The 13,515-nt window shown below is 41.3% G+C and overlaps 1 protein-coding gene across 4 annotated transcripts in view; it reads left to right on the top strand.

Annotated features, from left to right (window-relative positions):
* LOC121553716 (cullin-9) overlaps positions 1 to 11,491 on the top strand; it is a 52,546-nt gene extending 41,055 nt beyond the window's left edge. For all 4 annotated transcript variants that reach the window (XM_041867044.2, XM_041867043.2, XM_041867042.2 and 1 more), the window contains 4 exons: positions 2,502 to 2,619; positions 9,528 to 9,661; positions 9,787 to 9,878; positions 10,004 to 11,491. In XM_041867044.2, coding sequence (XP_041722978.2) covers positions 2,502 to 2,619; positions 9,528 to 9,661; positions 9,787 to 9,878; positions 10,004 to 10,184 — 525 coding nt within the window. In that variant the 3' untranslated portion in view covers positions 10,185 to 11,491. The remainder of the gene's footprint in view (positions 1 to 2,501; positions 2,620 to 9,527; positions 9,662 to 9,786; positions 9,879 to 10,003) is intronic.
* The last annotated feature ends 2,024 nt before the right edge of the window (positions 11,492 to 13,515 follow it).

Raw genomic sequence — 13,515 nt, 5'->3', positions numbered from 1 at the left:
CAATTGTGTACAGATCCTTGCGACATGGGGCCGTGCATTATCATGCTGAAACATGAGGCGGTGGATGAATGGCATGACATTGGGCCTCAGTATCTCGTCACGGTATCTCTGTGAATTCAAATTGCCATCGATAAAATGCAATTGTGTTTGTTGTCCGTAGCTTATGCCTGCCCATACCATAAACCCACCGGCCACCATTGGGCACTCGTTGATATCAGCAAACCGCGCTGCCATCTGCCTGGTACAGTTGAAACTGGGATTCATCTGTGAAGAGCACACTTCTCCGGCGTGCTAGTGGCCATCGAAGGTGAGGATTTGCCCACTGAAGTCGGTTACGAAGCCGAACTGCAGTCAGGTCAAGACCCTGGTAAGGACGACGAGCCACAGATGAACTTCCCTGAGACGACGGTTTCTGAACATTTGTACTGAAATTCTTTGGTTTTGCAAACCCTGTTTCATCAGCTGTTCGGGTGGCTGGTCTCAGACAATCCCGCAGGTGATGAAGCTGGATGTGGAGGTCCAGGGCTGGCATGGTTACACGTGGTCTGCGGTTGTGAGGCCGGTTAGACATACTGCCAAATCCTCAAAAATTTAAAATGACGTTAGAGGTGGATTATGGTAGAGAAATTAACATTAAATTCTCTGGCAACAGCTCTGGTGGACATTCCTGCAGTCAGCATGCCAATTGCACTCTCCCTCAACTTGAGACCTCTGTGGCATTGTGTTGTGACAAAACTGCACATTTTAGAGTGGCCTTTTATTGTCCCCCAGCACAAGGTGCACCTGTGTAATGATCATGCTGTTTAATCAGCTTCTTGATATTCCACACCTGTCAGGTGGATGGATTATCTTGGCAAAGGAGAAATGCTCATTAACAGGGATGTAAACACATTTGTGCACAACATTTTAGAGAAATACGCTTTTTGTGTGTATGGAACATTTTCTGGGATATTTTATTTCAGCTCATGAAACATGGGACCAACACTTTACATGTTGCGTTTATATTTTTGTATAAATTATACACACCTTAGAATGTCTTAGAAATCTTAAACATATGGGCTGCATGGTGCGACTATAGGCTATTGATAATTTGAGAAAGTCGCAAAACAAATTTACGCTCTGCTCCTTGCCTCAGGCTGCACGTGTTGTTCTCAATTTAATCTCATCTTTACTAATATGTAAAATTAGTTTAGATTCAGAATGACCCATTATCAAAGGGGCATGGGAAGAAATATGTAATCTGTATGCACTCGAATAGCGAATGGAGTCCGCTTTCCCACCGGTTCGTTGACGACGAACATGTAGTGAGGACCAGCCAACAAGAGCGTACAGGTCACAGTGGTGGGTAGTGTATGGGGCTTTGGAGACAAAACGGATGGCACTGTGATTGAGGAGCATGCAGCATCTTGCTGCACGACAGATGATATTCCCCCCCAAAACTCTATGCCATGGGCTCTCCAACCATGTTCCTGCAGCTTCCCAGTGCTTAATTTGGGAAACCAAGTGAAATCTGTTAATGAACATCGATAGCCTATGTTTTGTTGTGAAAACATGTTACTATTTCATTAAACTGTTGCCAGCCCCTCTCTGCATGCTTGAGAAAGGAATGAAGGAGAGCGAGAGATGGAAACGCACGGTGGTGAGATCATGTAGCTAAAGCCTATTACTAGGCTATTCAAAATCCAATGCAAATTCACTATAATTGTAGGCTAACTCTGTAAGGCGCCCTGCACAATCAATGAACCAACAGCATCTCCTAGGCCTATACGTTCTCTCCCAGACTCATGGATAGGAAGTTTGGAGTGTAGTATAAGGTAAACAGTCCATCCAGTATGCATAATAATACAGTCCACACTCAAAGGCGATTACTAGAATTTGTTTAATTTTTGGAGTATAGGCTAGACCAATTATGAACCAAAAACAACTTAAATCAGTTTTTTAAATGTTTTTCTGCCATGTGTACGATATGTATCGTATAACGGCACAAACATTATTTTAATTCGGGGGGTTTCGGGCTTGGCCTCATATGTATATGGATAAACTCTAATATGCATATGGTTGTCTTTGAATGAATCATCACCTTTAGAAAGTGCTGCCAATTTCGTTGTTAGGCTTTGAAACAACATCCACAACGACCATGTTTTCCACTGTTTCAACCTGTTGAATTTCTTTCTTCAATTTGATCAATCACAATGAGGTGAGTTTTAAAAGCACAATACTGTTTTGATGATAAGTGTTTGAGGGACAATAGAGCCCTGAGTACCAGGCCATTAAGTGACCTTATGGTCGTTAATTTGTTGGGTACTACCGACGCATGTCCAGAGTGCATAAGAGGAGATTACCATGACTCAACGGTCACATGGCATTTTACTGAGGTCATGACTGCCGGTGTGGCGGTAATACGGTCACCGCAAGAGCCCTATTCATGATGAACCTTGTCAGCATTCAAAAGATGTATCCATATGACTAATATGGATCCCTTGCCTGACTGTGCCATATAGGTGCTGGCCTACTCATGTGTGTACAGCTACTACAACCAGGACACAGAGAAGATGGATGTGATGGAGCAGCAAATGGAAGCCCTGGAGCTTCACACCAACGCCCTACAGATCCTGCTGGGTAAGACCTGCAGGAATTACAGTGCCTTCAGAAAGTATTCACACCCCTTGAACTTTTCCACATTTTGTTGTGTTACAGCCTGAATTTAAAATTGATTAAATTGAGATTTTGTGTCACTGGCCTAAACACAATACCCCATAATGTGAAAGTGGAATTATGTTTTTAGAAATTTTACAAATTAATAAAAAATGAAAAGCTTTAATGTCTTAAGTCAATAAGTATTCAACCCCTTTGTTATGACAAGCCTAAATAAGTTCAGGAGTAAAAATGTTCATAAGTCACATAAGTTGCATGGACTCACTCTGTGTGCAATAATATTGTTTAACATGATTACTTCATCTCTGTACCCCACACCATCAATTATTTGTAAGGTCCCTAATTCGAGCAGTGAATTTCAAACACAGACCAGGGAGGTTTTCCAATGGCTCGCCAAGAAGGGCACCTATTGGTGGATGGTTAAAAAAAGAAAGCAGACATTGAATATCCCTTTGAGCATGGTGAAGTTATTAATTACACTTTGGATGGCGTATCAATACACCCAATCACTACAAATATATACAGGCGTCCTTCCTTACTCAGTTGCCGGAGAGGAAGGAAACCGCTCAGGGATTTCACCAGGAGGCCGAATTTGAAAAGTAGGAAGCCTGTACAGAATAAAAATATTCCAAAATATGCATCCTGTTTGCAATAAGGCATTAAAGTAAAACTGCAAAAAATGTGGCAAAGAAATTAACTTTATGACCTGAATACAAAGTGTTATGTTTGGGGCAAACACAACGTCACTGAGTACCACTTCATATTTTCATTTTCAAGCATGGTGGTGGCAAGGGGTATGAATACTTTCTGAAGGCACTGTATATCGGGAAGGAAAAGGATCATTGTAAGATTGTCAAGGCAAATTTCTATTAAGTACAGATTGGCATTTGAAATGATTTCACTATTAGAATAATATGATTTTGTAAAATGTTTACTTCAATGGAGACTTGCCGGTGTGCTGCACTCTGCTTGTTTCAGCAGAAGGGTGGAGGAGGGGATTTCTAATAGGGCTGAAGTCATACCATATTTGTAAAAAAAATAATAATGACAGCTGTGATGGAACAGGAAGTTTCAGTAAAAATTTGAATGCCGACAGAATTTGTTTGGCGGTGGAAACTCCTTTATGCACAAATATTGACATAATAACCATAATATCGAAGTAAACTTGGAGTCACTACGACTCGGGAAACCACACAGTTTATTAGGGTACAGTTGAAATAAGTTGATGAACTTCACAGGGTGGTGAAAGTGCACGTGACCTTGATGCTCCTTTCCAATAAATATCGAGGGTCTTATTCTGGTGACTTGATGATTGATGCTTAACTGCCGTTTGACAAATACAAATATTCTCGCTCTTATCATAATATCGTAATGTAGACTAGCTTACCTGCACTGTACCTGCGAGCGGTTGTTGGCTAGAGCGCACGTGCCAAGACCAGAGACACATTTGCTATTTAACACAACCGTTTTTGTGACATCTATCGGTGGAGTTGAAAATGTGATGGAAACTTTAGATTTTTATTCGGTACATGGAAAAGTACATTTTGTGTGCACTGGTTTTTATCCGCAACAAGTCCATTTGGAAACACCACTGGTGGGAAGAAAATATTTTATGCGGATTCTAGAATATTCGCATGAAAATCTGTCACTAATTGGATGGAAACGTAGCTAGTGGCATGGAGGGAGAGCGAGAAAGTAGCCAAACTGATTCGCACTAGTTAGATAACCTATGACAGCAACAAGTTTGTCCATCATACCATCTGGTAGTGCCTATCTTGACTGCATCAAATCATTGTAAAGAAGCTAGCTACAGAAGCCAGGCTAATCGAATTTTTAGGTGTCCTTGTGTACAACTAGGGCTGACTCCATTTTTTTTGTCCATTGTGGAGGCCGTGGGGATGGTAATGTCCATCACTCTTAAGACGTGCTACTGAAATTGTATATGTTTATATTACATAAGAACAATATTTTATAACAAATACGCTTTCTCCCGCGTTGGATAGTGGTCGTTGTCCGCGGTTCTGAAACATTAGGGCGCTGTTGAATTGGCGCCTTTTCCTAGACCATGTTGCTATGTGCATAATAGGAAAGTTAACCAGCATATTGGTTTTGAGAACAATGCGGCGGAGGCAGCAGTGGAGTTAGATGAGAAAACAGCCCTTGCCTTAATTGTCTAAAATAAAGTGAGGAGAGGGGGAACCCCAACTTAATTAGGTCTATAATCAATAGCCTAACTGTTAAATCTGCCTGGCAGATCCTGCTTCTGTTGCCTGTTTGAGTGTTTGTTTAATAGCCTGCTGATTCCGTGAACACCAAGCCTCATGCAACCACAACATGTCGGATAAACAATTTCACAAATTCTGCTGTTTTGAATCTTTGCTATGCTGTAATAAAGGCTTTACACTTTTCTTCGTTAGAAGGTATTATTTGTTATTTATTTAGTGTTTACACTGTTCCAAATTTTCTTGATCTCCTTATTGTTATGATCATCATTATAATAATAAGTAATGTCATTATCATTAGTAGGCTTAGTATAGCAGCCTTGTACAGTGCATTTGGAAAGTATTCAGACCCCTAGACTTTTTCCACTTTGTTACCTTACAGCCTTATTATAAAATTGATTAAATAGTTTTTTTCCCTCATCAATCTACACACAATACCCCATAATGACAAAGTAAAAACAGGTTTTTAGACATTTTAGCAAATGTATAAAATAAATATCAAGGCTCTCTCTGTATTTTGCTCTGTTAATCTTTCCCTCAATCCTGACTAGTCTCTCAGTCCCTGCCGCTGAAAAACATCCCCACAGCATGATGCTGCCACCTCAATGCTTCACCTTAGGGGTGGTGCCAGGTTTCCTCCAAACGTGTGACGCTTGGCATTCAGGCCAAAGAGTTCAATCTGGGTTTCATCAGACCCGAGAATCTAGTTTCTCATGGTCTGAGAATCCTGTAGGTGCCTTTTGGCAAACTCCAAGCAGGCTGTCGTACCTTTTACTGAGGAGTGGCTTCCGTCTGGCCACTACCATAAAGGCCTGATTTGGTGGAGTGCTGCAGAGATGGTTGTCCTTCTGGAAGGTTCTCCCATCTCCACAGAGGAACTCTGGAGCTCTGTCAGAGTGACCATCGGGTTCTTGGTCTCCTCCCTGACCAAGGCCCTTCTCCCCCAATTGCTCAGTTTGGCCGGGTGGCCTGCTCTAGGAAGAGTCTTCTTCCATTTAAGAATGATGGAGGCCACTGTGTTCTTGGGGACCTTCAATGCTGCAGACATTTTTTGGTACCCTTCCCCAGATTTGTGCCTCGACACAATCCTGTCTCGGAGCTCTACGGACAATTCCTTCGACCTCATGGCTTGGTTTTTGCTCTGACATGCACTGTCAACTGTGGGACCTTATATAGACAGGTGTGTGCCTTTCCAAATCATGTCTAATCAATTGAATTTAACACAGGTGGACTCCAAGTTGTAAAAACATCTCAAGGATGATCAATGGAAACAGGATGCACCTGATCTCAATTTCGAGTCTCATAGCAAAGGGTCTGAATACATATGTAAATAAGGTATTTCTGTTTTCTAAAAATGATTGCAAAAATGTCTAAAAACCTGTTTTTGCTTTGTCAATATGGGGTATTGTGTGTAGATTGATGAGATTTGTTTTTATTGAATCAATTTTAGAATAAGGCTGTAACGTAACAAAATGTAGAAAAGGGGAAAGGGTCTGAATACTTTCCGAAGGCACTGTATAACCACATCGAGCTGTAGGACTAAGAGCGCATCCTGTTTAGTATTAATACCGTAACTTATTTAGGCCTATATTTCAATACTTAAATAGGCTACTGAATCAATAATTCATTCGTTCTTGTCATCACACAGCATTCGGCGAGTCATTCATGATTTGAAATTCAATCAAGCATTTTAGTTTTATAAAATAAAGCGACCCTTGAATAATTAGCGTAAACAATAAATAAGCCCTTCCATTTCAGAAATTGCATTCACGAATGAATGCGACTGTTTAGTCTTTGCTGTAATAAAGGCTTAGCAAAAAAAAGTTACAACAGACTCTCTGGTACACCTAATTTATTTTTTTGTAATCTAACAACACCTGTTTGGAACACACAATATATGCACGCAGCGCTTGCTCCTTATCTTATTTTTCTTGATCTCCAGTATTTTCCACAACTACTCAAATTTATTCCAGACATCGGACTTCCCCTTTACCTCCTGAGCAACCAGTAAACATTGCCCCGTTTCGAGTTTGTCACATCCTCTGCATCCAATTTGCTGTTATGGTGTTCGGAGTTTGTTATAACCAATTTAGTTATGTGATTATGATACATTATAGGTCAGGCCTTATTGGTCACGTGCATGTGATGCATACATGTGTCACGTAAAGAGAGCAAGTGTTGAGGGAATAGGGAATGTTTTTTCCTAAACAAATGAGGGATTTCGGTAACAGAACTTTTCAGTCAAATGGCTGTAATTATGTTGCAGCTTCAGCAACACGGACAGCGAGAGATGTTCTGTGGTGGTCGCTGCAGCAGGGAGGAGAGAGAACGGGTGCTAGTCACAGTCACTCTGTGTCATTCTTTTAACACAGCGCAGAAAGTCTGAGCCCTGCCCGGCACAATCAAATAAATGTGTGTCAATTTTTATCAAACAGTGTGCTTAAAGCATCAGACAAGCTCAGTGCATATACAGTGAGGGAAAAAAGTATTTGATCCCCTGCTGATTTTGTACGTTTGCCCACTGACAAAGAAATGATCAGTCTATCATTTTAATGGTAGGTTTATTTGAACAGTGAGAGACAGAATAACAACAAAAAAATCCAGAAAGACGCATGCCAAAAATGTTATAAATTGATTTGCATTTTAATGAAAAAAATAAGTATTTGACCCCCTCTCAATCAGGAAGATCTCTGGCTCCCAGGTGTCTTTTAAACAGGTAACGAGCTGAGATTAGGAGCACACTCCTAATCTCAGCTTGTTACCTGTATAAAAGACACCTGTCCACAGACGCAATCAATCAATCAGATTCCAAACTCTCCACCATGGCCAAGACCAAAGAGCTCTCCAAGGATGTCAGGGACAAGATTGTAGATCTACACAAGGCTGGAATGGGCTACAAGACCATCGCCAAGCAGCTTGGTGAGAAGGTGACAACAGTTGGCGTGATTATTCGCAAATGGAAGAAACACAAAATAACTGCAAATAAAGCACTGTCAATCTCCCTCGGCCTGGGGCTCCATGCAAGATCTCACCTCGTGGAGTTGCAATGATCATGAGAACGGTGAGGAATCAGCCCAGAACTACACGGGAGGATCTTGTTAATGATCTCAAGGCAGCTGGGACCATAGTCACCAAGAAAACAATTGGTAACACACTACGCCGGGAAGGACTGAAATCCTGCAGCGCCCGCAAGGTCCCTCTGCTCAAGAAAGCACATATACAGGGCAGTCTGAAGTTTGCCAATTAACATCTGAATGATTCAGAGGAGAACTGGGTGAAAGTGTTGTGGTCAGATGAGACCAAAATCGAGCTCTTTGGCATCAACTCAACTCGCCGTGTTTGGAGGAGGAGGAATGCTGCCTATGACCCCAAGAACACCATCCCCACCGTCAAACATGGAGGTGGAAGCATTATGCTTTGGGGGTGTTTTTCTGCTAAGGGGACAGGACAACTTCACCGCATCAAAGGGACGATGGACGGGGCCATGTACCGTCAAATCTTGGGTGAGAACCTCCTTCCCTCAGCCAGGGCATTGAAAATGGGTCATGGATGGGTGTTCCAGCATGACAATGACCCAAAACACACAGCCAAGGCAACAAAGGAGTGGCTCAAGAAGAAGCACATTAAGGTCCTGGAGTGGCCTAGCCAGTCTCCAGACCTTAATCCCATAGAAAATCTGTGGAGGGAGCTGAAGGTTGGAGTTGCCAAACGTCAGCCTCGAAACATTAATGACTTGGAGAAGCTCTGCAAAGAGGAGTGGAACAAAATCCCTCCTGATATGTGTGCAAACCTGGTGGCCAACTACAAGAAACATCTGACCTCTGATTGCCAACAAGGGTTTTGCCACCAAGTACTAAGTCATGTTTTGCAGAGGGGTCAAATACTTATTTCCCTCATTTAAAATGCAAATCAATTCATAACATTATTGACATGCGTTTTTCTGTATTTTTTTTGTTGTTATTCTGTCTCTCACTGTTCAAATAACCTACCATTTAAAATTATAGACTGATCATGTCTTTGTCAGTGGGCAAACGTACAAAATCAGCAGGGGATCAAATCGTTTTTCCCTCACTGTAGATTAAAACACATTGGATGTGTCTAAATATGGAAAAATACACGTTAAATGTCAACCAATTGATTGGTCTAAAGAACAGACTACTCTTGGTCGACCAATAATTTTTTTTTATATCTACAACAACTCCATTCCTATGAAACAACTGCCTACCTGTTGGTTGATCATTGTAGCCTACTTAATTCTGTAATTTTAATTCCATTTTGCATTGATTAGAAATCTCCCACTTCACTTGCTACACATGGAGCCTCTGACTGTTGCGCCGCTTTGATTGACCGACAATAACACAACAAGCTACACGTGTGAAATGTGTTTAGGCTACCGGTGCATCTTTTTTATGGGGCGCACTCAAAAACTCACTATTTTATTAAAATGTTGCATGCAATAGTCTATCCTTGTAGGCTATGTAACATAGATAATTTTTGACAAAGCCTAAAAATAAAAGGCATTTTTCTCAAATGATTACTCTCCCAAGTAATCGAATACTAACGTCTGTTTGGATATTCGAACATCCCTACTTTGAAGGATGTTTCATACACCATGGATGAGTTCTTATTGTCTGTGTCTTTCCCCTCCAGAGGAGACCCTGTTGCAGTGTACGGATCTAGCGTCCTGCATCCGTCTACTGAAGCCTGAGCACCTCAACACTGGCCTGGAACTCATCCGCCGCATTCAGGAGCGTCTGGTGGCCATTCTACAACACTCGACCCAGGTAGGGACAAGGGAGGGATTTATACACTCTGAAGAGCACAGCACAAAGTGTGGTGGTAATACTTATTGGGTGCAATCAACGGCAAGTCATGAGGGTTTCCTCCTATCTGGTCTCTCCAAACACAGGACTTTCGAGTGGGATACAACTCCCAAACGGGACAGGAACAGGAATCTGCTCAAGCTTCAAATCTCTCTAAGACCACAGATGCCAACAAAGTGTGAGTACGGGAGATTTGGGAAGTGGATCTCCACATTGGTTCCTGGATCTAGTAGCATATTACTGTGAAAATGTTCTTCCTGATTTGCTGTGCTCACGTTGAGACCAGGTCTTCGCTCTCTGCAGGGCCGGGGGCTCTGAGTCTGGTGACTCTGACAACAGCAATGAGGGTGGAGATGAGGCAGAGGAGGATGAATGGTATGACGATGAGTACGTTCCCGAATGGCATGAAGATGACGAGGATGACTTCTTCTCTGATGACGACGAGTCCGAAAACCTAGAGGGGGATTTCAGTCCTTTTGACTAAATATCTGAAAATATTTTTTAAAAGGATCAAACAAATGTCAGTCTCAGTCTGTGCACCATAAAAATATTAGAAACAAACAGTACTTAATAATCAAACAAAAATCCATCAGAGAGTGATGGTAACAGAGAAAAGCCATGGTCTGGTTTGAAGTGAGGCTGGGTGTGATTCTTCATTTTTCCTGTCAGCCTCTTTGTGCTGAGCCTTAACAATTTCAGTCCCATGCCACAACTGCAATTGTTGGATGGGCACACTTACATGTTCCACTTATTATTTATCACATAGGTTTGAATTCCTAGAGCCTTTCATTCTTTTTCACATGACGCTGTTTTGAAGCTGATGAGGGTTCAATGACCATCAGACATAATGAAGGAAATGTATTTCTTTTCTTTTTGGGGGGGGGGGGGATATAATTGACAAAAAGCCCATACTTTGTTTAATACAAATGCTGCTTTTTGACTGAAAATGAATTTTATAATCCAGCGCTAGGAAGGCTGTTGAGTTGGCAGAATGTCGTTCATTACCAAATGGTTTGCCTTGATATGTTTTAATACATGGATATGCCTTCAGTCATAACAATAAAGAACACAATCAGAGAATGTATATTTCCATAGTGAAACTTCAAATACTGTTCAATTATATTTTATGTTCGTTTAGTAGGCTATTAAAAATCAAGACTGCGGTTAATACATAATGTTTAAGAGTGAGACATTTTCATGCATCTGGGTTAAAGGGCTGGAGGTGGAGAAGATTGGGAGGAGAAGGATGTAAGGTATTGGGTGTGCCTGGCCACAGTAGCTTGACGACTTGCACTGAATAATTCCGCTGCATTGTAGTTTGCTACATACTTTAGTCAGACTGCCATCATTGAAGTAGTTTGTGGTGACGAGAGGCGTTGTACAAAAGTAATCAGCAATTGGATCGTCTCTTACCAATCCGTATCAAAGCCAATGACACATTTTCAAACCGCTGCTTTACCCATCGGTTTCTGGACCAACCCATCGGTTTCTGGACCAATCAGACTGCCTTGAATGTGTTTGTTGTCGGTGAAGGGTCAGGGAGGTACTCGGATCAATCAAATGTATTTTATAAATCCCTTTTTACATCAGCAGTTGTCACAAAATGCTTATACAGATACCCATCCTAAAACAACAATGCGCAAGCACAGAGCAACTCATTGCGGAGAAGAAATTAACGTCCGTGGGCGTGGCAGGCAATGAGGGAGTTCTATTAACATTTTTTAAACATTTTTAGTCATTTAGCAGACGCTCTTATCCAGAGCGATTTACAGTTAGTGAGTGCATACATTTTCATACTGGCACCCCGTGGGCATCGAACCCACAACCCTGGCGTTGCAAATGCCATGCTCTACCAACTGAGCTACAGAGGGCCTGAGCCGTGGTGCACCAGTCTACGGCCCATGACATGAACGGGCAAAAGCGGTGAGGGAGGAGCGCCCTTCACAAATCGAACAGTAATCTGCACCGCTCTCATGTTAACAAGGCAGCATGGTGCTTCGTCTAAAACCTACATCTCTTTTCCATAAAATATGTTTGAATTTTCAAACTAGTTTTCATTGGGAAGGCACAGAAAGCATGTTTATCAAAAGCAATCACTTTTGCATGTGAAAACATCCTACTCATTACTCCACGTGCTTAATCTAGCCTAGGCTACGTCATGCTTTTTTTGGGGGGAGAACATTTGAAATTTTGTCAATGTTTATCTGTATATGGGTTGAGAGGTATCTGATATCTCAACATACCACTTTGCTGTTGAGATATCCTTATATTCACACTGTGCATCTTCAAAAATGTTATATTTCTGATCTCATTGAAGTTGTGCAATGTCAGCTGACTAAATAAATGCGCTTTTGCTATCATGTTGGAGTGATTTCATAACTGTATATAGATTATTTCATAACTGCATTATCTGATTTAAATGAGCCATTATTAACGTCATAATTTCACCATAGGCTGCTAGAGAATACTTCTGTGCAGTGAGGGGTGAAATATTTTGTCAGGGGGCTCTTCCCAAAGAATATCTATTATATTGACAAGATAGTTGAGTGACCGCTCTAACAATGGAAATACATGTCCTCAAAGATGGAAGGCAGGTGGGAGGAGGTGAGATCAGGTGGGACCATTCTAGCCAATGAGAGGGAAGGTACCAGTGGCGTAGTACAATTTATTGTTATTTGAGGGAGTGCAACCACAAAAAGACGTCAATTTCCTCAAAGTTAGTACCGACAGATGTAGCCAATTGAATAGCCTATCAATATAGAATATGCATAAAATGCATCCTCCAATTGCAACGTCTGCTTATGCCCACACATATTGTCTAAATAAATGTTTATATTTACCCTAAAACACCAAATTAGGCATAGGCAACCCAATTTCAAAATAGGCCATAATAACTGTCAATCGTGAATGATAATTATTTGTTTTACTGGTGAAATGTCCAAACTGCATCTCCATGCCAATCATTTGATTGATCTCAGTTTCATGGGAATATGCGTTTACATTTTCTTGAATTACTATTTCATGAGCGAATTAAAGCAGATGATAAACTATTAGCCTTTCAATCAAAGCATATACTGCTTTGTCACTCCTCTAACTTTACTAAACGAGCACCATTGTGAGAAGTGGTAATCTTCTATTTGTAATAATAATAATAATAATAATAATAATAATAGTGACTATTGGGTCTCCGCAGCACACACACGTAGCCTATAGTTCATAATTATCGCCACCGCCGCCAGAGAGAAGACTGAAGAAACCACCAACTGCCTCTAGGTTGCTATACAAATTTATTTGGTTTGTTATTCTATTGTTTTTCATGGAATTCAAATTCTAAATAATTATATTTAATTCATGTAATTAATTAGAATTTATTTAGAATTTATCAGAATTAATTTTCCAGAAATAATTTTACCAGCTCCGTATATTCTCAAATTGAAAAAAGTAAGAGAGCCCCGCTCCTCCCTGTTCCGGCAGCACTACACCCCTGCAGATACACGTGAACAACAGGCACAACTCTAATATTAAAGCTTGACTCAGCGATATGACGTAGATGCAGAAAGTAAAGAGCGTAGTAGGCCAATAAGAGTTTTGAAGCGCGAGACAAAACTTCTCCACTGATTTGGTGCCCTGTCTACCGTGAAGCGAACCCGTCCACATGCACAGATACTGTGTGTGACCTGTGTGAGAGCAAAGTCTGGCATCTCGCTCATCTCAATATCTGCGGTGCTGCTCGTGGCAATGTCTTTTAGCGGAATCTACCTTTAAGTCGTTTTTTCCCCCCAAAGTTGCTGAAATGCCACGTGTGTCCACTTTTA

Source organism: Coregonus clupeaformis, chromosome 37 (assembly GCF_020615455.1).
Source record: "Coregonus clupeaformis isolate EN_2021a chromosome 37, ASM2061545v1, whole genome shotgun sequence".
Taxonomy (NCBI): Eukaryota; Metazoa; Chordata; class Actinopteri; order Salmoniformes; family Salmonidae; genus Coregonus; species Coregonus clupeaformis.
This window is presented reverse-complemented; position numbering and strand designations above follow the sequence as displayed.